At 49.1% G+C, this 25,214-nt stretch overlaps 1 protein-coding gene across 1 annotated transcript in view; it reads right to left on the bottom strand.

Annotated features, from left to right (window-relative positions):
- The window catches only part of LOC127924268 (A disintegrin and metalloproteinase with thrombospondin motifs 17-like), a gene marked incomplete at its 5' end in the record, with an annotated part of 79,217 nt that extends 54,276 nt beyond the window's left edge, over positions 1-24,941 (bottom strand). Inside the window, one exon of the mRNA XM_052508831.1 lies at positions 24,898-24,941. Coding sequence (XP_052364791.1) covers positions 24,898-24,941 — 44 coding nt within the window. The remainder of the gene's footprint in view (positions 1-24,897) is intronic.
- Between the last annotated feature and the right edge of the window lie 273 nt (positions 24,942-25,214).

Below are 25,214 nucleotides of genomic sequence, written 5' to 3'. Positions count from 1 at the left end.
AACTCCAGCATGGGTATGAATCCTGGTCTAGTGGGTACTACCGCCTGCAGCACATATACAACTCCAGCATGGGTATGAATCCTGGTCTAGTGGGTAACACCACCTGCAGCACATATACAACTCCAGCATGGGTATGAATCCTGGTCTAGTGGGTAACACCACCTGCAGCACATATACAACTCCAGCATGGGTATGAATCCTGGTCTAGTGGGTAACACCACCTGCAGCACATATACAATTCCAGCATGGGTATGAATCCTGGTCTAGTGGGTAACACTGCCTGCAGCACATATACAACTCCAGCATGGGTATGAATCCTGGTCTAGTGGGTACTACCGCCTGCAGCACATATACAACTCCAGCATGGGTATGAATCCTGGTCTAGTGGGTACTACCGCCTGCAGCACATATACAACTCCAGCATGGGTATGAATCCTGGTCTAGTGGGTACTACCGCCTGCAGCACATATACAACTCCAGCATGGGTATGAATCCTGGTCTAGTGGGTAACACCGCCTGCAGCACATATATAACTCCAGCATGGGTATGAATCCTGGTCTAGTGGGTAACACCACCTGCAGCACATATACAACTCCAGCATGGGTATGAATCCTGGTCTAGTGGGTAACACCACCTGCAGCACATATACAACTCCAGCATGGGTATGAATCCTGGTCTAGTGGGTAACACCACCTGCAGCACATATATAACTCCAGCATGGGTATGAATCCTGGTCTAGTGGGTAACACCACCTGCAGCACATATACAACTCCAGCATGGGTATGAATCCTGGTCTAGTGGGTACTACCGCCTGCAGCACATATACAACTCCAGCATGGGTATGAATCCTGGTCTAGTGGGCACATATACAACCCAGCATGGGTATGAATCCTGGTCTAGTGGGTACACCGCCTGCAGCACATATACAACTCCAGCATGGGTATGAATCCTGGTCTAGTGGGTAACACCACCTGCAGCACATATATAACTCCAGCATGGGTATGAATCCTGGTCTAGTGGGTAACACCACCTGCAGCACATATACAACTCCAGCATGGGTATGAATCCTGGTCTAGTGGGTAACACCACCTGCAGCACATATACAACTCCAGCATGGGTATGAATCCTGGTCTAGTGGGTACTACCGCCTGCAGCACATATACAACTCCAGCATGGGTATGAATCCTGGTCTAGTGGGTAACACCACCTGCAGCACATATATAACTCCAGCATGGGTATGAATCCTGGTCTAGTGGGTAACACTGCCTGCAGCACATATATAACTCCAGCATGGGTATGAATCCTGGTCTAGTGGGTAACACCATCTGCAGCACATATACAACTCCAGCATGGGTATAAATCCTGGTCTAGTGGGTAACACCATCTGCAGCACATATACAATTCCAGCATGGGTACGAATTCTGGTCCATCTCCCTCGCTCTGTTTCTCATTTCACACTATCCCTGTCTGAAAATACATCTTTCAACAAAGAAATGCTTTTGCTATAACTATTATTAAAAGTGTGGTCAACATTTCACATTTTTCCCTAAAAGAGGTGCTGGCGCTCTGTACCTGTCCTCCTGACCCGGGACACTCAAGTCAACTGTACTTGCTGACAGAACAAGGCCCGAGCCTAAATTGACCCCTAAAACCCCATTCACTTGTGGAGATCTGAGAGGATTTAATTAGTATAAGTAATATTTCGAAATTTCCACCTAGCCTGTCAGAGGACAGGCTACTTCTATACTACCTACACATGTCAAATCCTCTCAGAGATCTCCAAGTGTAGGGTTTAGGGGTCAATTTGGGACTGAACCCAAGAGTCAAGCCTGCCACTCCATGACCAACAGTTGACTGCAGCTGTCATGGGGATTGAAGTCACAGTGATGTCGCAGCACGATGGATGCTAGTGTTCAAAGCAAACTAGCTCACCAAATCTGCTACACTGACACCAAAATCAGAAAGAGCAAAGGTATGCATGAATACTTCAGATCATTTCTTCCCAATGATGGACAAGAGAGTAAATGCTGGAAAAGAGAATACATTTGCTAAAACATCCAGAATAAACCTGTTTATATCACGATGTACTATATATATACAGTATTACTGAATATTGCGTGATGAAAAATGTATCCTAAATAAGCAGTGTGTTTAGACTACTCTATGTAATTTGGGCAGGTTTCCTGGACTCAGACTAAGCCTAATCCTAGATTAAAATGCACTTTGAATGGAGATTCTCCTTGGAGAATGCTTTTTAGTCCAGGATTACGCGCCTCATCTATATTCAAGAAACCGACTCTATATGTACTACCTAGTACTTTAAGATTATCACAAGCATTACAGTAGGAGAGTTATCAACAGAACAAAATGCATTCGCACCAATTTAGGATTGACACTATATGCCCAATTAATTTTTCCATTCTGGAATGAGATATTACTGGCATGCAGAAATGTTTAAAAATCGGTTTACTCTGTGATTATATCACAGCAACAAAGGAGTGTCAGAGCGAGTTTAAAACCCAATCAGTCATCCAGCCAGCCATACAGGATGACATCATCACTCAAGTGTGTGTTATATCTTAATGTATCTGTTTGCTCACACACACGTGCACACGCACACACACACACACCTGCTTTCTGTCTACTACTGGAGACTGTCCAGATAGCCTCATTTGAATCCAGACACGACAACATACATTAAATCATGGACAAGAGAAAGGCTATCAAACCCAGATGGTGCTGTTCTGAAATACACACACACACACACACACACACACACACACACACACACACACACACACACACACACACACACACACACACACACACACACACACACACACACACACACACACACACACGCACAAAAGCGCTCCAGACATATACGCACACATGCAAAAACTGCACACCAGCACACACACGCATACCCACACATATTATGAGCATGCATGCACACACCTTACAAGGTGAAAATGGGCCAACTAAAGCTGGCTAGTTACAGCACTGGAGCACTTCTGCATGTTCTTCCATCTACCGTGGACACACACGCGCAAGCACAAACTCTCTCTCTGTCTCTCTCTCTGCCTCTCTCTCTCTCTCTCTCTCTCTCTCTCTCTCTATCTCTCTGTCTCTCTCTCTGCCTCTCTCTCTCTCTCTGCCTCTCTCTGCCTCTCTCTCTCTCTCTGCCTCTCTCTCTCAATTCAATTCAATTCAAGGGCTTTATTGGCATGGGAAACATGTGTTAACATTGCCAAAGCAAGTGAGGTAGATAATATATAAAGTGACTATATAAAATGAAATAAAGAATAAAAATTAACAGTAAACATCACACATACAGAAGTTTCAAAACAGTAAAGACGTTACAAATGTCATATTATATATATATACAGTGTTATAACAATGTACAAATGGTAAAGGACACAAGATAAAATAAATAAGCATAGATATGGGTTGTATTTACAATGGTGTGTGTTCTTCACTGGTTGCCCTTTTCTCGTGGCAACAGGTCACTAATCTTGCTGCTGTGATGGCACACTGTGGAGGGAGTTTTTCAAAATTTGATTTGTTTTCGAATTCTTTGTGGATCTGTGTAATCTGAGGGAAATATATCTCTCTAATATGGTCATACATTGGGCAGGTGGTTAGGAAGTGCAGCTCCACCTCATTTTGTGGGCAGTGAGCACATAGCCTGTCTTCTCTTGAGAGCCATGTCTGCCTACGGCAGCCTTTCTCAATAGCAAGGCTATGCTCACTGAGTCTGTACATAGTCAAAGCTTTCCTTAATTTTGGGTCAGTCACAGTGGTCAGGTATTCTGCCGCTGTGTACTCTCTGTGTAGGGCCAAATAGCATTCTAGTTTGCTCTGTTGTTTTGTTAATTCTTTCCAATCTGTCAAGTAATTATCTTTTTGTTTTCTCATGATTTGGTTGGGTCTAATTGTGCTGCTGTCCTGGGGATCCGTAGGGTGTGTTTGTGTTTGTGAACAGAGCCCCAGGACCAGCTTGCTTAGGGGACTCTTCTCCAGGTTCATCTCTCTGTAGGTGATGGCTTTGTTGTGGAAGGTTTGGGAATCGCTTCCTTTTAGGTGGTTATAGAATTTAACGGCTCTTTTCTGGATTTTGATAATTAGTGGGTATCGGCCTAATTCTGCTCTGCATGCATTATTTGGTGTTCTACGTTGTACACAGAGGATATTTTTTCAGAATGCTGCGTGCAGAGTCTCAATTTTGTGTTTCTCACATTTTGTGAAGTCTTGGTTGGTGAGCGGACCCCAGACCTCACAACCATAAAGGGCAATGGGCTCTATGACTGATTCAAGTATTTTTAGCCAAATCCTAATTGGTATGTTGACATTTATGTTCCTTTTGATGGCATAGAATGCCCTTCTTGCCTTGTCTCTCAGATCGTTCACAGCTTTGTGGAAGTTACCTATGGCGCTGATGTTTAGGCCAAGGTATGTATAGTTTTTTGTGTGCTCTAGGGCAACAGTGTCTTGATGGAATTTGTATTTGTGGTCCTGGTGACTGGACCTTTTTTGGAACACCATTATTTTGGTCTTACTGAGATTTACTGTCAGGGCCCAGGTCTGACAGAATCTGTGCATAAGATCTAGGTGCTGCTGTAGGCCCTCCATGGTTGGTGACAGAAGCACCTCTCTCTCTCTGCCTCTCTCTCTCTCTGCCTCTCTCTTGCTCTCAATTCAATTCAAAGGGCTTTATTGGCATGGGAAACACATGTGAAATGGATAATAAACCAATGTGAAATCAACAATAAAAAATGTACAGTAAATATTAGACTTACAAAAGTTCCAAAGGAAAACATACATTTCAAATGTCATATTATGGCTATATACAGTGTTGTAACGATGTGCAAATAGTTAAAGTACAAAAGGGAAAATAAATAAACATAACTATGGGTTGCATTTACAATGGTGTTTGTTCTTCACTGTTTAACTTTCTTGTGGCAACAGGTCACAAATATTGCTGCTGTGATGGCTGATTCATTAAATAGTACCTACAAAACACCAGTCTCACCGTCAACAGTGAAGAGGCGACTCTGGGATGCTGGCCTTCTAGGCAGAGTTGCAAAGAAAAAGCCATATCTCAGACTGGCCAATAAAAATAAAAGATTGAGATGAGCAAAAGAACACAGACACTGGACAGAGGAACTCTGCCTAGAAGGGCAGCATCCCGGAGTCACCTCTTCACTATTGACGTTGAGACTAGTGTTTTGTGGGTACTATTTAATGAAGCTGCCAGTTGAGGACTTGTGAGGCATCTGTTTCTCAAACTAGACACACTAATGTACTTTTCCTCTTGCTCAGTTGTGCACTGGGACCTCCCACTCCTCTTTCTATTCTGGTTAGAGTCAGTTTGCACTGTTATGTGAAGGGAGTAGTACATAGCGTTGTACGAGATCTTCAGGTTCTTGGCAATGAAATAGCCTTAATTTCTCAGAACAAGAATAGACTGACAAGTTTCAGAAGAAAGTTATTTGTTTCTGGCCATTTTGAACCTGTAATCGAACCCAAAAATGCTGATAATCCAGATACTCAACTAGTCTAAAGAAGGCCAGTTGTATTGGTTCTTTAATTAGGACAACAGTTTTCAGCTGTGCTAACATAATTGCAAAAAGGTTTTCTAATTTTCTAAAGCCTTTTAAAATGATGAACTTGGATTAGCTAACACAACATGCCATTGGAACACAGGAGTGATGGTTGCTGATAATGTGCCTCTACACCTATGTAGACATTCCATTTAAAAAATGGCTATTTCCAGCTATAATAGTCATTTACATCATTAACAATGTCTAGACTGTATTTCTGATCAATTTGATGCTATTTTAATGGACAAAAAAAGTGATTTTCTTTAAAAAACAAGGACATTTCTAAATGACCCCAAACTTTTGAACAGTAGTGTATATGTTTTTGCTGTTTGTTCTTTGTTATGGAGCCAAAAAGATTAGAGAAGTGGTTTATCCATACATCTCCATTTTGGATAGATAACTCTTTGTGTTGTTGTTTGTTTAGTGTTTTCCCATTTTCCCAGAAGTGGTTCGATTCTATGGATTCTTCAACTACATTGAGCTGATTTCTGACGTGCTGTTCCTTCTTTTTCCGTAGTGTATTTCTGTATTGTTTTAGTGATTCACCATAGTGAAGGCATAGACTCAGGTTTTCTTGGTCTCTATGTTTGTGGTTAGATAGGTTCCTCAATTTCTTTCTTAAGGTTTTGCATTCTTCATCAAACCATTTGTAACTGTTGTTCATTTTCTTAGGTTGTCTGCTTGAAATTGTGAGATTTTATAGGGAAGCTGAGAGGTCAAATATACTGTTAGGTTTTCTACTGCCAAGTTTACACCTTCACTATTACAGTGAAATGTTTTGTCCGGGAAGTTGTCTAAAAGGGATTGAATTTGTTGTTGCCTAATTGTTTTTTGGAAGGTTTCCACACTACTTTCCTTCCATATAGAGCATTTCTTATTGTTATTCAGTTCCTTTGGTTTTGATGCCTCATGACTAATGAGAAAGCTGAGGTGTTGACTTTGGGACCCCTTATGCACTGCACACCAACCATTACCACCAGTGGCCTACAGACCAGCTATTTTGATGTATCAGAATGACTCATTCCACCGGGTTTACAGCTGTCTGACCTGATTGCCTCCTAATGAAGCATTGGCTTACTAAATATATATCCGTAGCAGTAGCCACCACTTGTGTCTTTACTGGCAGACCTAAAGCCATGGTGCATGGGTAGGACCCTACGTTCTTCCTGACCTGGAGACATTCTGAGTCTAAGTTAAGTCACACAGTCAGGAAAAGATCACAGGGCTATGTGTGAGCCTCTAAAGTATACTGGTTCTCCATGGCTGTGCCCAAATGACATCCTATTGCACTACATGTTACAGCATTGGACCAGTAACTGAAAGGTTGCTAGTTCGAATCCCCGAGCCGACAAGGTGAAACATCAGTTGATTCTGCCCTTCAGCAAGGCACTTAACCCTAATTGCTCCAGGGTCACTGTTGATAACGGCAGACCCTGGTCATGACCACACTCTCCGAGGGTGTCTCATGGGGAGTTGGGATATGCAAAACCTTTACACGTGAGTATAGATTTTTACTTATCCATTTTTTACTGAACACTTATTTTTCTTAAAATGCATTGTTGCTTAAGGGCTTGTAAGTAAGCACTTCACTGTGAGGTATATTTGGCCCATGTGACAAATAACATTTGATTTGAAGAGGCAGAACTGGATGCCAGTGATCTACAGTCCATCCACAAGGTGCAGTGAGATGGGGATGAGAGCAAGGACAAGAGGCTTATTTGAGAAAATAGTATAATATATTATATAAACAAAGAATTGGAATATAGTTTCTTCTTGATTTGTGAGACAGTGAAAACTTTAGATTGATTTGTGAAGGAGAGTGAAACCTTTAGCTGACATTTCAAATGTTTTATTTCAGTTTTAAAAAGTTGGAAATGTAAATAGAACGTAAATGATTTTTCGTACTTTGGCGGTGGCTAAACTCAATTTGACATCTCTAACCTGCAAGTAATAATCTCCCTGAAGACTTCTGCCCCTGACCTTCGCTATGCCTGAGAGTCTGGACTCCACAGACATGTCTGTTTTACATTTCTCTGTTCTGTATTCTAGTTTCACGGTCTCTTTCTCGCTCTCCTTTCATTTCTTATTCCACTCGTGCCTGAGGCCCTTTAAGCAGCCAGCCTTGATGCTACGACACACAGCAGTCTGGTGCAGACAGCCTTGATGCTACAACACACAGCAGCCTGGTGCAGACAGCCTTGATGCTACGACACACAGCAGTCTGGTGCAGACAGCCTTGATGCTACGACACACAGCAGCCTGGTGCAGACAGCCTTGATGCTACGACACACAGCAGCCTGGTGCAGACAGCCTTGATGCTACGACACACAGCAGCCTGGTGCAGACAGCCTTGATGCTACGACACACAGCAGTCTGGTGCAGACAGCCTTGATGCTACGACACACAGCAGCCTGGTGCAGACAGCCTTGATGCTACGACACACAGCAGTCTGGTGCACAGCAGCATCTGGTGCAGACAGCCTTGATGCTGCAGCACAGCAGCCTTGATGCTACGACACACAGCAGCCTGGTGCAGACAGCCTTGATGCTACGACACACAGCAGCCTGGTGCAGACAGCCTTGATGCTACGACACACAGCAGTCTGGTGCAGACAGCCTTGATGCTACGACACACAGCAGCCTGGTGCAGACAGCCTTGATGCTACGACACACAGCAGCCTGGTGCAGACAGCCTTGATGCTACGACACACAGCAGCCTGGTGCAGACAGCCTTGATGCTACGACACACAGCAGTCTGGTGCAGACAGCCTTGATGCTACGACACACAGCAGCCTGGTGCAGACAGCCTTGATGCTACGACACACAGCAGCCTGGTGCAGACAGCCTTGATGCTACGACACACAGCAGCCTGGTGCAGACAGCCTTGATGCTACGACACACAGCAGTCTGGTGCAGACAGCCTTGATGCTACGACACACAGCAGCCTGGTGCAGACAGCCTTGATGCTACGACACACAGCAGCCTGGTGCAGACAGCCTTGATGCTACGACACACAGCAGTCTGGTGCAGACAGCCTTGATGCTACGACACACAGCAGCCTGGTGCAGACAGCCTTGATGCTACGACACACAGCAGCATCCTGGTGCAGACAGCCTTGATGCTACAACACACAGCAGCCTGGTGCAGACAGCCTTGATGCTACGACACACAGCAGCCTGGTGCAGACAGCCTTGATGCTACGACACACAGCAGCCTGGTGCAGACAGCCTTGATGCTACGACACACAGCAGCCTGGTGCAGACAGCCTTGATGCTACGACACACAGCAGCCTGGTGCAGACAGCCTTGATGCTACGACACACAGCAGTCTGGTGCAGACAGCCTTGATGCTACGACACACAGCAGCCTGGTGCAGACAGCCTTGATGCTACGACACACAGCAGTCTGGTGCAGACAGCCTTGATGTGACACACAGCAGTCTGGTGCAGACAGCCTTGATGCTACGACACACAGCAGTCTGGTGCAGACAGCCTTGATGCTACACACAGCAGCAGCCTGGTGCAGACAGCCTTGATGCTACGACACACAGCAGCATCCTGGTGCAGACAGCCTTGATGCTACGACACACAGCAGCCTGGTGCAGACAGCCTTGATGCTACGACACACAGCAGCCTGGTGCAGACAGCCTTGATGCTAAGACACACAGCAGCCTGGTGCAGACAGCCTTGATGCTACGACACACAGCAGTCTGGTGCAGACAGCCTTGATGCTACGACACACAGCAGCAGTCTGGTGCAGACAGCCTTGATGCTACGACACACAGCAGCCTGGTGCAGACAGCCTTGATGCTACGACACACAGCAGCCTGGTGCAGACAGCCTTGATGCTACGACACACAGCAGCCTGGTGCAGACAGCCTTGATGCTACGACACACAGCAGCCTGGTGCAGACAGCCTTGATGCTACGACACACAGCAGCCTGGTGCAGACAGCCTTGATGCTACGACACACAGCAGCCTGGTGCAGACAGCCTTGATGACAGCCTTGATGCTACACAGCAGCCTGGTGCAGACAGCCTTGATGCTACGACACACAGCAGCCTGGTGCAGACAGCCTTGATGCTACGACACACAGCAGCCTGGTGCAGACAGCCTTGATGCTACGACACACAGCAGCCTGGTGCAGACAGCCTTGATGCTACGACACACAGCAGCCTGGTGCAGACAGCCTTGATGCTACGACACACAGCAGCCTGGTGCAGACAGCCTTGATGCTACGACACACAGCAGCCTGGTGCAGACAGCCTTGATGCTACGACACACAGCAGCAGTCTGGTGCAGACAGCCTTGATGCTACGACACACAGCAGCAGCCTGGTGCAGACAGCCTTGATGCTACGACACACAGCAGCCTGGTGCAGACAGCCTTGATGCTACGACACACAGCAGCCTGGTGCAGACAGCCTTGATGCTACGACACACAGCAGCCTGGTGCAGACAGCCTTGATGCTACGACACACAGCAGCCTGGTGCAGACAGCCTTGATGCTACGACACACAGCAGCCTGGTGCAGACAGCCTTGATGCTACGACACACAGCAGCCTGGTGCAGACAGCCTTGATGCTACGACACACAGCAGCAGTCTGATGCTACGACACACAGCAGCCTGGTGCAGACAGCCTTGATGCTACGACACACAGCAGCCTGGTGCAGACAGCCTTGATGCTACGACACACAGCATCCTGGTGCAGACAGCCTTGATGCTACGACACACAGCAGCCTGGTGCAGACAGCCTTGATGCTACGACACACAGCAGCCTGGTGCAGACAGCCTTGATGCTACGACACACAGCAGCAGTCTGGTGCAGACAGCCTTGATGCTACGACACACAGCAGCCTGGTGCAGACAGCCTTGATGCTACGACACACAGCATCCTGGTGCAGACAGCCTTGATGCTACGACACACAGCATCCTGGTGCAGACAGCCTTGATGCTACGACACACAGCAGCCTGGTGCAGACAGCCTTGATGCTACGACACACAGCAGCAGCCTGGTGCAGACAGCCTTGATGCTGGTGCAGACAGCGACACACAGCAGCAGTCTGGTGCAGACAGCCTTGATGCTACGACACACAGCAGCCTGGTGCAGACAGCCTTGATGCTACGACACACAGCACAGCAGCAGTCTGGTGCAGACAGCCTGGTGCAGACAGCCTTGATGCTACGACACACAGCAGCCTGGTGCAGACAGCATCCTGGTGCAGACAGCCTTGATGCTACGACACACAGCAGCCTGGTGCAGACAGCCTTGATGCTACGACACACAGCAGCCTGGTGCAGACAGCCTTGATGCTACGACACACAGCAGCCTGGTGCAGACAGCCTTGATGCTACGACACACAGCAGCCCTGGTGCAGACAGCCTTGATGCTACGACACACAGCAGCCTGGTGCAGACAGCCTTGATGCTACGACACACAGCAGCCTGGTGCAGACAGCCTTGATGCTACGACACACAGCAGCATCCTGGTGCAGACAGCCTTGATGCTACGACACACAGCAGCATCCTGGTGCAGACAGCCTTGATGCTACGACACACAGCAGCCTGGTGCAGACAGCCTTGATGCTACGACACACAGCATCCTGGTGCAGACAGCCTTGATGCTACGACACACAGCAGCCTGGTGCAGACAGCCTTGATGCTACGACACACAGCAGCAGCCTGGTGCAGACAGCCTTGATGCTACGACACACAGCAGCAGTCTGGTGCAGACAGCCTTGATGCTACGACACACAGCAGCCTGGTGCAGACAGCCTTGATGCTACGACACACAGCAGCAGTCTGGTGCAGACAGCCTTGATGCTACGACACACAGCAGCATCCTGGTGCAGACAGCCTTGATGCTACGACAAACAGCAGCCTGGTGCAGACAGCCTTGATGCTACGACACACAGCAGCCTGGTGCAGACAGCCTTGATGCTACGACACACAGCAGCATCCTGGTGCAGACAGCCTTGATGCTACGACACACAGCAGCAGCCTGGTGCAGACAGCCTTGATGCTACGACAAACAGCATCCTGGTGCAGACAGCCTTGATGCTACGACACACAGCAGCCTGGTGCAGACAGCCTTGATGCTACGACACACAGCAGCATCCTGGTGCAGACAGCCTTGATGCTACGACAAACAGCAGCATCCTGGTGCAGACAGCCTTGATGCTACGACAAACAGCAGCATCCTGGTGCAGACAGCCTTGATGCTACGACAAACAGCAGCATCCTGGTGCAGACAGCCTTGATGCTACGACACACAGCAGTCTGGTGCAGACAGCCTTGATGCTACGACACACAGCAGCATCCTGGTGCAGACAGCCTTGATGCTACGACACACAGCAGCATCCTGGTGCAGACAGCCTTGATGCTACGACAAACAGCAGCATCCTGGTGCAGACAGCCTTGATGCTACGACACACAGCAGCAGCCTGGTGCAGACAGCCTTGATGCTACGACACACAGCAGCAGTCTGGTGCAGACAGCCTTGATGCTACGACACACAGCAGCCTGGTGCAGACAGCCTTGATGCTACGACACACAGCAGCAGCCTGGTGCAGACAGCCTTGATGCTACGACACACAGCAGCAGCCTGGTGCAGACAGCCTTGATGCTACGACACACAGCAGCATCCTGGTGCAGACAGCCTTGATGCTACGACACACAGCAGCAGTCTGGTGCAGACAGCCTTGATGCTGAGACACACAGCAGCCTGGTGCAGACAGCCTTGATGCTACGACACACAGCAGCAGTCTGGTGCAGACAGCCTTGATGCTACGACACACAGCAGCATCCTGGTGCAGACAGCCTTGATGCTACGACACACAGCAGCAGTCTGGTGCAGACAGCCTTGATGCTGAGACACACAGCAGCCTGGTGCAGACAGCCTTGATGCTACGACACACAGCAGCAGCCTGGTGCAGACAGCCTTGATGCTACGACACACAGCAGTCTGGTGCAGACAGCCTTGATGCTACGACACACAGCAGCAGCCTGGTGCAGACAGCCTTGATGCTACGACACACAGCAGCAGTCTGGTGCAGACAGCCTTGATGTGCAGACAGCCTGGTGATGCAGCCTACGACACACAGCAGCCTGGTGCAGACAGCCTTGATGCTACACACACAGCAGCACACAGCAGCCTGGTGCAGCAGATGCTACAGCCTTGATGCAGACAGCCTTGATGCTCACACAGCAGCATCCTGGTGCAGACAGCCTTGATGCTACGACACACAGCAGCAGCAGCCTGATGCTGCAGACAGCCTTGATGCTACGACACACAGCAGCAGCCTGGTGCAGACAGCCTTGATGCTACGACACACAGCAGCAGCCTGGTGCAGACAGCCTTGATGCTATGACACACAGCAGCAGCCTGGTGCAGACAGCCTTGATGCTACGACACACAGCAGCAGTCTGGTGCAGACAGCCTTGATGCTACAACACACAGCAGCAGCCTGGTGCAGACAGCCTTGATGCTAAGACACACAGCAGCCTGGTGCAGACAGCCTTGATGCTACGACACACAGCAGCAGCCTGGTGCAGACAGCCTTGATGCTAAGACACACACAGCAGTCTGGTGCAGACAGCCTTGATGCTACGACACACAGCAGCAGCCTGGTGCAGACAGCCTTGATGCTACAACACACAGCAGCAGCCTGGTGCAGACAGCCTTGATGCTAAGACACACACAGCAGTCTGGTGCAGACAGCCTTGATGCTATGACACACAGCAGCCTGGTGCAGACAGCCTTGATGCTACGACACACAGCAGCCTGGTGCAGACAGCCTTGATGCTATGACACACAGCAGCCTGGTGCAGACAGCCTTGATGCTACGACACACAGCAGCCTGGTGCAGACAGCCTTGATGCTACGACACACAGCAGCCTGGTGCAGACAGCCTTGATGCTACGACACACAGCAGCAGCCTGGTGCAGACAGCCTTGATGCTACGACAGACAGCAGCAGCCTGGTCCAGACAGCCTTCTTTTTCTCTTTCTGTAAGGATAATGTTGGATCATAAACTTGGACTTAATATATCCAGGTCATATATCATAAAGAAACCGACTAATACCAGGGGATTCATTTAAATGTATAATACATACTTCAATCCAACTGACTATTGAACCATCTATCAAAAGTTATGCATGATGGCTGAAGAACAAAATAATAATAATTGTACTCACAATATACACTATATAGGGACACCCCTTCAAATGAGTGGATTCAGCTATTTCAGCCACACCCGTTGCTGACAGGTGTATAAAATCGAGCACACAGCCATGCAATCTCCATAGACAAACATTGACAGTAAAATGGGCTCACTAAAGAGCTCAGTGACTTTCAACGTGACACCATCATAGAATGCCACCTGTCCAACAAGTCAGTTTGTAAAAATTCTGGTATTGTGAAGTGGAAACGTCTAGGAGCAACAACGGCTCAGCCGCGAAGTGGTAGGCCATACAAACTCACAGAACAAGACCGCCAAGTGCTGAAGTGCGTAAAATAGTTTGTCTTCTTTAAGAGCAATTGGAGGCCACAGAAGGAGAGTTGTATGGCATTGAAGCTCGTCTGGAGGGTTGTTAACACAGTCTCCAAGGGCCAAAAGTATACAGAATAGTGTCGTCTGCATAGAGATAGATCAGAGACTCACCAGCAGCAAGAGCGACATCGTTGATGTATACAAAGAAGAGAGTTGGTCTAAGAATTGAACCCTGTGGCACCCCCATAGAGACTGCCAGGGGCCCGGACAACAGGCCCTCCGATTTGACACACTGAACTCTATCAGAGAAGTAGTTGGTGAACCAGGCGAGGCAATCATTTGGTCAATGAATACGGCTGCACAGTATTGTTTCTTATCGATGGCGGTTAAGATATGGTTTAGGACCTTGAGCGTGGCTGAGGTGCACCCATGACCAGCTCTGAAACCAGACTGCTTGGCGGAGAAGGTATTGTGGGATTCGAAATGGTCGGTAATCTGTTTGTTGACTTGGCTTTCGAAGACCTTAGAAAGGCAGGGTAGGATAGATATAGGTCTGTAGCAGTTTGGGTCAAGAGTGCCCCCCTTTGAAGAGGGGGATGACCGCAGCTGCTTTCCAATCTTTGGGAATCTCAGACGACACAAAAGAGAGGTTGAACAGGCTAGTAATAGGGGTTGCAACAATTTCAGCAGATAATTTTAGAAAGAAAGGGTCCAGATTGTCTAGCCCGGCTGATTTGTAGGGGTCCAGATGTTGCAGCTCTTTCAGAACATCAGCTGACTGGATTTGGGAGAAGGAGAAATGGGGAAGGCTTGGGCGAGTGCTGTGTGTGTGTGTGTGTGTGTGTGTGTGTGTGTGTGTGTGTGTGTGTGTGTGTGTGTGTGTGTGTGTGTGTGTGTGTGTGTGTGTGTGTGTGTGTGTGTGTGTGTGTGTGTGTGTGTATCACACTGTGAGGTAATGCATGGCTGAGTTTTTTGAGGCTTCAAAGATTCGTCCAAGCCAGCACTTCTGAGGCTAAAGCCCCAGAACAAAGGACATAGATCTGCAGTGTTGTGTTTCTCACTGCACTGGTCACATTAGACTCAGCGGTAACTGTGGAGAGCTGGCTGATCAAATGCTCGGTGTGTTTGTGTGTGTGTGTGTGTGTGTGTGTGTGTGTGTGTGTGTGTGTGTGTGTGTGTGTGTGTGTGTGTGTGTGTGTGTGTGTGTGTGTGTGTGTGTGTGTGTGTGTGTGTGTGTGTGTGTGTGTGTGTGTGTGTGTGTGTGTGTGTGTGTGCGTGCGTGCGTGTGTGTGTGTGTCTGGCCTCACAACGATGGCTGCCCATCCATCCAGACAGCCTCTAGAGAGGAGCAAAGCCTTATCAGGGATCTAAACACACAAGCACTCCGTTGCACACAGGCAAGTTTATTCTAATGATTTCCACTGAGCTAATTAGTCGTTAGAACATGAAGGGCTTTCCATTGACATGCTGAATCCACTAGTGGGGAGTGGACAAGCACTGTCAGCTCAACACAACCCAACACTATAGCACGTCAATGGAAACACTAGCTAGTGTCTGGGCTGGCTCTGCAGAACTGGGACAGACGGCTTTGTGAGGACTCACTACTGCCTGACCCTACTGCCTTCTCTGCAACCCACACACACACATGGGCACACAACGCACGCACACACACACACACACACACACACGCGCACACACACACACGCACGCACACACGCACACGCACGCACACGCGCACACACACGCGCACGCACACGCGCACACACACACACACGCACACACACACAAACACACACACACACACACAAACACCCTGGATTGACCCTGCTGGACTCCATGTAACACACACCAACCAGTTATTGAATGCAACGGGGAATCACTTTTTACACAGGGGCATTGGGTGTTGCATAACTTTTTCACGGCAATGTATACAGTAGTGGTGTTGGTCCTACCTCCCTTACTTTTCTGCTAAACACGCAGGCACACACACTAGTAAACAGAACACAGGAAATAGGATGTTGTCACTACCAAGATATTGCTTCAACTACTCTCTCTCGCTCACTCTTGCGCTCTCTCTCTCTCTCTCTTCCTTCCATTCCATCTCTCCCTCACAGAGAGCAGGGGGCCCAGCTGTTTTGATAAGCACCAATAAGACAATAAACACAGGAATCAACCAAACCCAACCCCATTCATCTCTCTCTCTCTCTCTCTCTCTCTCTCTCTCTCTCTTGCTATTGCACACACAGACTACAAAGCTGAGAGGGATAGAGGTGGAGAGAGGGAAAGAGGCATTGGAGCCTGTGATTATAGTATGGTTCAAAGTGGCACACACACATTCACACATCCATCCACACACACACACATTCACACATCCATCCACACACACACACATGCTCTTAGAGGAGCACAAAGAGCAGGAGTGTTCTCGTTCAAGTTCCACTACAGGAAGATTACCTAATGTAGCTAGTAGATTATGATACAGCATTGTACCTAGCATGAGGTTAGTATAAGTATAACCCTTACAGTTATGGTACAGGTTAGGACCAGGCATTCCTTACACACACACAAGCTTCCTCACACACACACACACACACACACACACACACACACACACACACACACACACACACACACACACACACACACACACACACACACACACACACACACACACAACACACACAACACACACACACACACACTCACACACACACACACACACACAACACTCACACACACACACTGTAAGGGTTAAACCTTCAATGCCTGGTCCTAACCTGTACCATAACTGTAAGGGTTAAACCTTATGCTAACCTCATGCTAGGTACAATGTTGTACCATAAATCTACTATCTACATTAGGTAATCTTCCTGTAGGGAATTTGAACGAGAACACTCCTGCTCTTTGTGCTACTATGCCATACTATAATCACAGGCTCATAAAAAGCTCTGTTCCGTCTCTCTCCTCTCCTTCTGCTTCTCTCCACCTCTCCCCTCTCCTCTTCTCCTCTCCCTTCTCTCTTCTCTCCACCTCCCCCTCTCTCTCCTGCTTCTCTCCACCTCTTCCCCACCTCTCCCCTCTCATTCTGCTTCTCTCTCTCATTCTGCTTCTCTCCACCCTCTCTTCTCTCCACTCTCCCCCCTCTCTCCTTTCTGCTGCTTCTCTCCACCTCTCCCCTTCTCATTCTGCTTCTCTCCCCCTCTCCTTCTGCTTCTCTCCACCTCTCCCCTCTCCTTCTGCTTCTCTCCACCTCCCCCTCTCCTCCTGCTTCTCTCCACCTCTCCCCTCTCATTCTGCTTCTCTCCACCTCTCCCCTCTCATTCTGCTTCTCTCCCCCTCCCCCCTCTCCTTCTGCTTCTCTCCACCTCCCCCTCTCCTCCTGCTTCTCTCCACCTCCCCCCTCTCATTCTGCTTCTCTCCACCTCTCCCCTCTCATTCTGCTTCTCTCCACCTCCCCCTCTCCTTCTGCTTCTCTCCACCTCCCCCTCTCCTTCTGCTTCTCTCCACCTCCCCCTCTCCTCCTGCTTCTCTCCACCTCTCCCCTCTCATTCTGCTTCTCTCCCCTCTCCTCCTGCTTCTCTCCACCTCCCCCCTCTCCTTCTGCTTCTCTCTCCCTCTCCTCCTGCTTCTCTCCACCTCCTCTGCTTCTGCTCCACCTCCCCCTCTCCTTCTGCTTCTCTCCACCTCTCCCCTCTCCTCCTTCTCTCTTCTCTCCACCTCTCTCCCCTCTCCTCTCTCCTGCTTCTCTCCACCTCTCTCCTCTCATTCTGCTTCTCTCCACCTCCCCCTCTCCTTCTGCTTCTCTCCATCTCCCCTCTCCTCCTGCTTCTCTCCACCTCTCCCCTCCCCTCTCCTTCTGCTTCTCTCCACCTCCCCTCCCCTGCTTCTCACCTTCTGCTTCTCTCCACCTCCCCCTCTCCTGCTTCTCTCCCCCTCTCTCCCCTCTCCTTCTGCTTCTCTCCACCTCTCCCCTCTCCTTCTGCTTCTCTCCACCTCCCCCTCCTCACCTTCCCCTCTCATTCTGCTTCTCTCCACCTCTCCCCTCTCCCACCTCTCTCTCCTTCTGCTTCTCTCCCCCTCTCTCCCTCTCCCTCTCCTGCTTCTCTCCACCTCTCCCCTCTCATTCTGCTTCTCTCCCCTCTCTCCTCCTGCTTCTCTCCCCCTCTCTCCCTGCTTCTCTCCACCTCTGCCCTTCCCCTCCTCCACCTCTCCCCTCTCATTCTGCTTCTCTCCCTCTCCCTCTCCCTCTCCTTCTGCTTCTCTCCACCTCTCCCCTCATCATTCTGCTTCTCTCCCCCTCTCCCCCTCCTGCTTCTCTCCACCTCTCTCCCCCTCTCCCCTCCCTCTCCTCCTGCTTCTCTCCCACCTCTCCCCTCTCATTCTGCTTCTCTCCCCCTCTCCTCCTGCTTCTCTCCCCCTCTCTCCCTCTCCTCCTGCTTCTCTCCACCTCTCTCCCTCTCCTTCTGCTTCTCTCCACCTCTCCCCTCTCCCTCTCCCCCCTCTCCTGCTTCTCTCCACCTCTCCCCTCTCATTCTGCTTCTCTCCCCCCCCTCTCCTCCTGCTTCTCTCCACCTCCCCTCTCCTCTCCTTCTCCCACCTCTCTCCCTGCCTCTCCCCTCTCCTGCTCCTTCTGCTTCTCTCCACCTCTCCCCTCTCACCTCTCCCCTCTCCCTTCTGCTTCTCTCCACCTCCCCCTCTCTCCTTCTGCTTCTCTCCACCTCCCCCTCTCATCCTGCTTCTCTCCCCTCTCCTCCTGCTTCTCTCCCCCTCTCCTCTTGCTTCTCTCCCCCTCTCCTCCTGCTTCTCTCCACATCTCCTCCTGATTCTCTCCCCCCTCCTCTCCTCCTGCTTCTCTCCACCTCTCCTCCTGATTCTCTCCCCCTCTCCTCCTGATTCTCTCCCCCTCTCCTCCTGTTTCTCTCCACCTCTCCTCCTGATTCTCTCCCCTCTCCTCCTGCTTCTCTCCAGGGAGGGGTGAGGGAGGGAGTTGGTGGAAAGTGAGGGAGGGTAGAATAGGGTGGATAGAGAACTACTCAGTGTGAACAAACAGACCACATCCATGTCAGAACATGTTGTTGAAAGGAGGAGAGAACCAGCTGAATGAGAAGAGAGGATAACAGACAGAAGAATAGAAGAGAAGAAAGGAGGGATGGAAACAGGTATTTCACTCAGCTAGAGTCGAGAGAGTCAGAGATTAACAGACTAGGGTCACTGACCAGTGTATGTGTTAGTATGTTTACAATACAACCAGGGGTGTTGGATGATGTGAGAAGACACACACACACAGTACACACAGTACACACACAGCACACACATTACACACACAGTACACACACACATTACACACACAGTACACACACAGCACAGCACAACACACAGTACACACACAGTACACAGTACAACAGTACACACACACACACACACACACACACACACACACACAGTACACACACAGTACACACACAAAGTACACACACACAGTACACACACAATACACACACAGTACAGTTACTGTTAGATCTTGATCTCAGGAGCTCAAACCATGGCTGCAGGCGAGGAACACACAACAGCAGAAAGTATGAGTGAGCTTCAAAGCAGAGGAAGTCAAAGTTCCTCACACTCACACACCTGCCAGGTGGGGTTATCACTGCACACCACCAAAGGCTTTCAGGGAGATCCTGATCATAAATTACATGAAAAGTTGATACTGGATTTTCCAGGTGAGCAAAAAGAGGGCCTACTCTAATTTCATGTATGTGGTAGTAGTGGTAGTAGTGGTAGTGAGTAGTAGTGGTAGTAGTGGTAGTAGTGGCAGGGGTTGTAGTGGTAGGGGTTGTAGTGGTAGTAATGGTAGTGAGTAGTAGTGGTAGTAGTGGTAGTAGTGTTAGGGGGTTGTAGTGGTAGTAATGGTAGTGGGTAGTAGTGGTAGGGGGTAGTAGTGGTAGGGGGTAGTAGTGGTAGTAGTGGTAGTAGTGGTAGTAGTGGTAGGGGGTAGTAGTGGTAGGGGGTAGAGGTGATAGGGGGTAGTAGTGGTAGTAGTGGTAGGGGATAGTAGTGGTAGGGGGTAGTAGTGGTAGGGGTAGAGGTGGTAGGGGATAGTAGTGGTAGGGGTAGTAGTGGTAGTAGTGGTAGGGGTAGTAGTGGTAGTAGTGGTAGGGGTAGTAGTGGTAGGGGTAGAGGTGATAGGGGTAGTAGTGGTAGTAGTGGTAGGGGTAGTAGTGAGTGGTAGGGGTAGAGGTGATAGGGGTAGTAGTGGTAGTAGTGGTGGGGGTAGTAGTGGTAGGGGGTAGATGGTAGGGGATAGTAGTGATAGTAGTGGTAGGGGTAGTAGTGGTAGTAGTGGTAGGGGGTAGTAGTGGTAGGGGGTAGGGTGGAAGGGGATAGTAGTGGTAGTAGTGGTAGGGGGTAGTAGTGATAGTAGTGGTAGGGGGTAGTAGTGGTAGGGGTCGTAGTGGTAGGGGTCGTAGTGGTAGGGAGTAGAGGTGGTAGGGATAGTAGTGGTAGTAGTGGTAGGGGTAGTAGTGGTAGGGGGTAGTAGTGGTAGGGGTAGAGGTGGTAGGGGATAGTAGTGGTAGTAGTGGTAGGGGTAGAGTGGTAGGGGATAGTAGTGGTAGTAGTGGTAGGGGATAGTAGTGGTAGTAGTGGTAGGGGATAGTAGTGGTAGTAGTGGTAGGGGGTAGTAGTGGTAGTAGTGGTAGGGGATAGTAGTGGTAGTAGTGGTAGGGGGTAGTAGTGGTAGTAGTGGTAGGGGATAGTAGTGGTAGTAGTGGTAGTAGTGGTAGTAGTGGTAGGGGATAGTAGTGGTAGTAGTGGTAGGGGGTAGTAGTGGTAGTAGTGGTAGGGGATAGTAGTGGTAGTAGTGGTAGGGGATAGTAGTGGTAGTAGTGGTAGGGGATAGTAGTGGTAGTGGGTAGTAGTGGTAGGGGATAGTAGTGGTAGTAGTGGTAGTAGTGGTAGGGGATAGTAGTGGTAGTAGTGGTAGGGGGTAGTAGTGGTAGGGGGTAGTAGTGGTAGTAGTGGTAGGGGATAGTAGTGGTAGTAGTGGTAGTAGTGGTAGGGGACAGTAGTGGTAGGGTTAGTAGTGGTAGTAGTGGTAGGGGTAGTAGTGGTAGTAGTGGTAGTAGTGGTAGGGGATAGTAGTGGTAGTAGTGGTAGGGGATAGTAGTGGTAGTAGTGGTAGGGGTAGTAGTGGTAGTAGTGGTAGGGGATAGTAGTGGTGGGGATAGTAGTGGTTAGTAGTGGTAGGGGAGTAGTGGTAGTAGTGGTAGTAGTGGTAGGGGTAGTAGTGGTAGGGGATAGTAGTGGTAGTAGTGGTAGGGGGTAGTAGTGGTAGGAGGACAGAAGTGGTAGTAGTGGGGTAGGGACAGATAGTAGTGGTAGGGGCGGGGGGAGTGGTAGGGGTAGTAGTGGTAGGGGGTAGACAGTGGTAGGTGGTAGAGGTGGTAGGGGTAGTAGTGGTAGGGGGTAGTAGTGGTAGTGCTGGTAGTAGTGTGGTAGGTGGTAGAGTGGTAGGGGGGAGTAGTGGTAGGGGGTAGAGGTGGTAGGGGGCGGAGTAGTGGTAGTGCTGGTAGTAGTGGTAGTGAGTAGAGGTGGTAGGGGGTAGTAGTGGTAGTAGTGGGGGAGAGACAGACAGATTACAGTTATAGTGGGGTGGAGAGACAGACAGATTACAGTTATAGTGGGGTGGAGAGACAGACAGATTACAGTTATTGTGGGGTGGAGAGACAGACAGATTACAGTTACTGTGGGGCGGAGAGACAGGCAGATTACAGTTACTGCGGGGCGGAGAGACAGACAGATTACAGTTATAGTGGGAGAGAGACAGACAGATTACAGTTATAGTGGGGTGGAGAGAAAGGCAGATTACAGTTATAGTGTGGCGGAGAGACAGACAGATTACAGTTATAGTGGGGCGGAGAGACAGACAGATTACAGTTACTGCGGGGCGGGGGGACAGACAGATTACAGTTATAGTGGGGTGGAGAGACAGACAGATTACAGTTATAGTGGGGTGGAGAGACAGACAGATTACAGTTATAGTGGGGCGGAGAGACAGGCAGATTACAGTTATAGTGGGGCGGAGAGACAGGCAGATTACAGTTACTGCGGGGCGGGGGGACAGACAGATTACAGTTATAGTGGGGTGGAGAGACAGACAGATTACAGTTATAGTGGGGTGGAGAGACAGACAGATTACAGTTATAGTGGGGCGGAGAGACAGACAGATTACAGTTATAGTGGGGCGGAGAGACAGACAGATTACAGTTATAGTGGGGCGGAGAGACAGACAGATTACAGTTATAGTGAGGGGGAAGAGACAGACAGATTACAGTTACAGTGGGGCGGAGAGACAGACAGATTACAGTTATAGTGAGGGTGGAGAGACAGACAGATTACAGTTATAGTGGAGCCGAGAGACAGACAGATTACAGTTATAGTGGGGCGGAGAGACAGGCAGATTACAGTTATAGTGGGGCGGAGAGACAGGCAGATTACAGTTTCAGTGGGGTGGAGAGACAGACAGATTACAGTTATAGTGGGGCGGAGAGACAGACAGATTACAGTTATAGTGGGGGGGAGAGACAGACAGATTACAGTTATAGTGAGTGGGGAGAGACAGACAGATTACAGTTATAGTGAGTGGGGAGAGACAGACAGATTACAGTTATAGTGGGGCGGAGAGACAGACAGATTACAGTTATAGTGAGGGGGGAGAGACAGGCAGATTACAGTTATAGTGAGTGGGGAGAGACAGACAGATTACAGTTATAGTGGGGTGGAGAGACAGACAGATTACAGTTATAGTGAGTGGGGAGAGACAGACAGATTACAGTTATAGTGAGTGGGGAGAGACAGACAGATTACAGTTATAGTGAGGGGGGAGAGACAGACAGATTACAGTTATAGTGGAGCCGAGAGACAGACAGATTACAGTTATAGTGGGGCGGAGAGACAGGCAGATTACAGTTTCAGTGGGGTGGAGAGACAGACAGATTACAGTTATAGTGGGGGGAGAGACAGACAGATTACAGTTATAGTGGGGCGGAGAGACAGGCAGATTACAGTTTTAGTGGGGTGGAGAGACAGACAGATTACAGTTATAGTGGGGCGGAGAGACAGGCAGATTACAGTTTCAGTGGGGTGGAGAGACAGACAGATTACAGTTATAGTGGGGTGGAGAGACAGACAGATTACAGTTATAGTGGGGCGGAGAGACAGACAGATTACAGTTATAGTGAGTGGGGAGAGACAGACAGATTACAGTTATAGTGGGGCGGAGAGACAGACAGATTACAGTTATAGTGAGGGGGGAGAGACAGGCAGATTACAGTTATAGTGAGTGGGGAGAGACAGACAGATTACAGTTATAGTGGGGTGGAGAGACAGACAGATTACAGTTATAGTGAGTGGGGAGAGACAGACAGATTACAGTTATAGTGGGGTGGAGAGACAGACAGATTACAGTTATAGTGAGTGGGGAGAGACAGACAGATTACAGTTATAGTGAGGGGGAGAGACAGACAGATTACAGTTATAGTGAGGGGGAGAGACAGACAGATTACAGTTATAATGAGTGGGGAGAGACAGACAGATTACAGTTATAGTGAGGGGGAGAGACAGGCAGATTACAGTTATAGTGAGGGGGAGAGACAGACAGATTACAGTTATAGTGAGGGGGAGAGACAGACAGATTACAGTTATAGTGAGGGGGAGAGACAGGCAGATTACAGTTATAGTGAGGGGGAGAGACAGACAGATTACAGTTATAGTGGGGGGAGAGACAGACAGATTACAGTTATAGTGAGGGTGGAGAGACAGACAGATTACAGTTATAGTGAGGGGGGAGAGACAGACAGATTACAGTTATAGTGAGGGGGGAGAGACAGACAGATTACAGTTATAGTGAGGGGGGAGAGACAGACAGATTACAGTTATAGTGAGGGGGGAGAGACAGGCAGATTACAGTTATAGTGAGGGTGGAGAGACAGACAGATTACAGTTATAGTGAGGGGGAGAGACAGACAGATTACAGTTATAGTGAGGGGGGAGAGACAGGCAGATTACAGTTATAGTGAGGGTGGAGAGACAGACAGATTACAGTTATAGTGAGGGGGAGAGACAGACAGATTACAGTTATAGTGAGGGGAGAGACAGACAGATTACAGTTATAGTGAGGGGGGAGAGACAGGCAGATTACAGTTATAGTGAGGGTGGAGAGACAGACAGATTACAGTTATAGTGAGGGGGGAGAGACAGACAGATTACAGTTATAGTGAGGGGGGAGAGACAGGCAGATTACAGTTATAGTGAGGGGGGAGAGACAGACAGATTACAGTTATAGTGAGGGGGGAGAGACAGACAGATTACAGTTATAGTGAGGGGGGAGAGACAGACAGATTACAGCAGGGTCTCATCTGCAGTACCTGTGTGGTCTTATCTCCAAAGTGTGTGCGTGTGTGTGTGCGTGTGTCAGAGAGTATAAGTGTGTGTGTGTGTCCGCATGCATTGTGTTTGTGTGTCTGTGTGTGTGTGTGTGTGCTTGAGAGGTTTTTACAGACCAGGCGGGTTGAAATGTCACCTGCTTCTCCTTTTCAGGGGGACAGCAATGTCAGAGGTCAACAAGGGCCACCGACAGACTATTTCAACACACACACACACACACACACACACACACACACACACACACACACACACACACACACACACACACACACACACACACACACACACACACACACACACACACACACACACACACACACACACACACACACACACACACACACACGGTTGTGATTCCTCACCCACTGTGTCACAGGGCTGGTCTTTGTGCACGCAGAAGTCAGTCCTGCAACGAGAAGAACAATATTATAACAAGTTCAGTCCACCTGACCTCACCCTGCAATGCTACTGTGTTGATAAGGGTGTAGGGTGAAGTTTCCAATGCTACTGTGTTGATAAGGGTGTAGGGTGAAGTTTCCCATGCTACTGTGTTGATAAGGGTGTAGGGTGAAGTTTCCCATGCTACTGTGTTGATAAGGGTGTAGGGTGAAGTTTCCCATGGATGCTGATCTGGGTCAATTGAACATTTTCCACACGTATGTTAAAGCATGTACAATAC

The sequence above is a fragment of the Oncorhynchus keta genome, unplaced genomic scaffold (genome assembly GCF_023373465.1).
Source record: "Oncorhynchus keta strain PuntledgeMale-10-30-2019 unplaced genomic scaffold, Oket_V2 Un_contig_3897_pilon_pilon, whole genome shotgun sequence".
NCBI lineage: Eukaryota > Metazoa > Chordata > Actinopteri > Salmoniformes > Salmonidae > Oncorhynchus > Oncorhynchus keta.
This window is presented reverse-complemented; position numbering and strand designations above follow the sequence as displayed.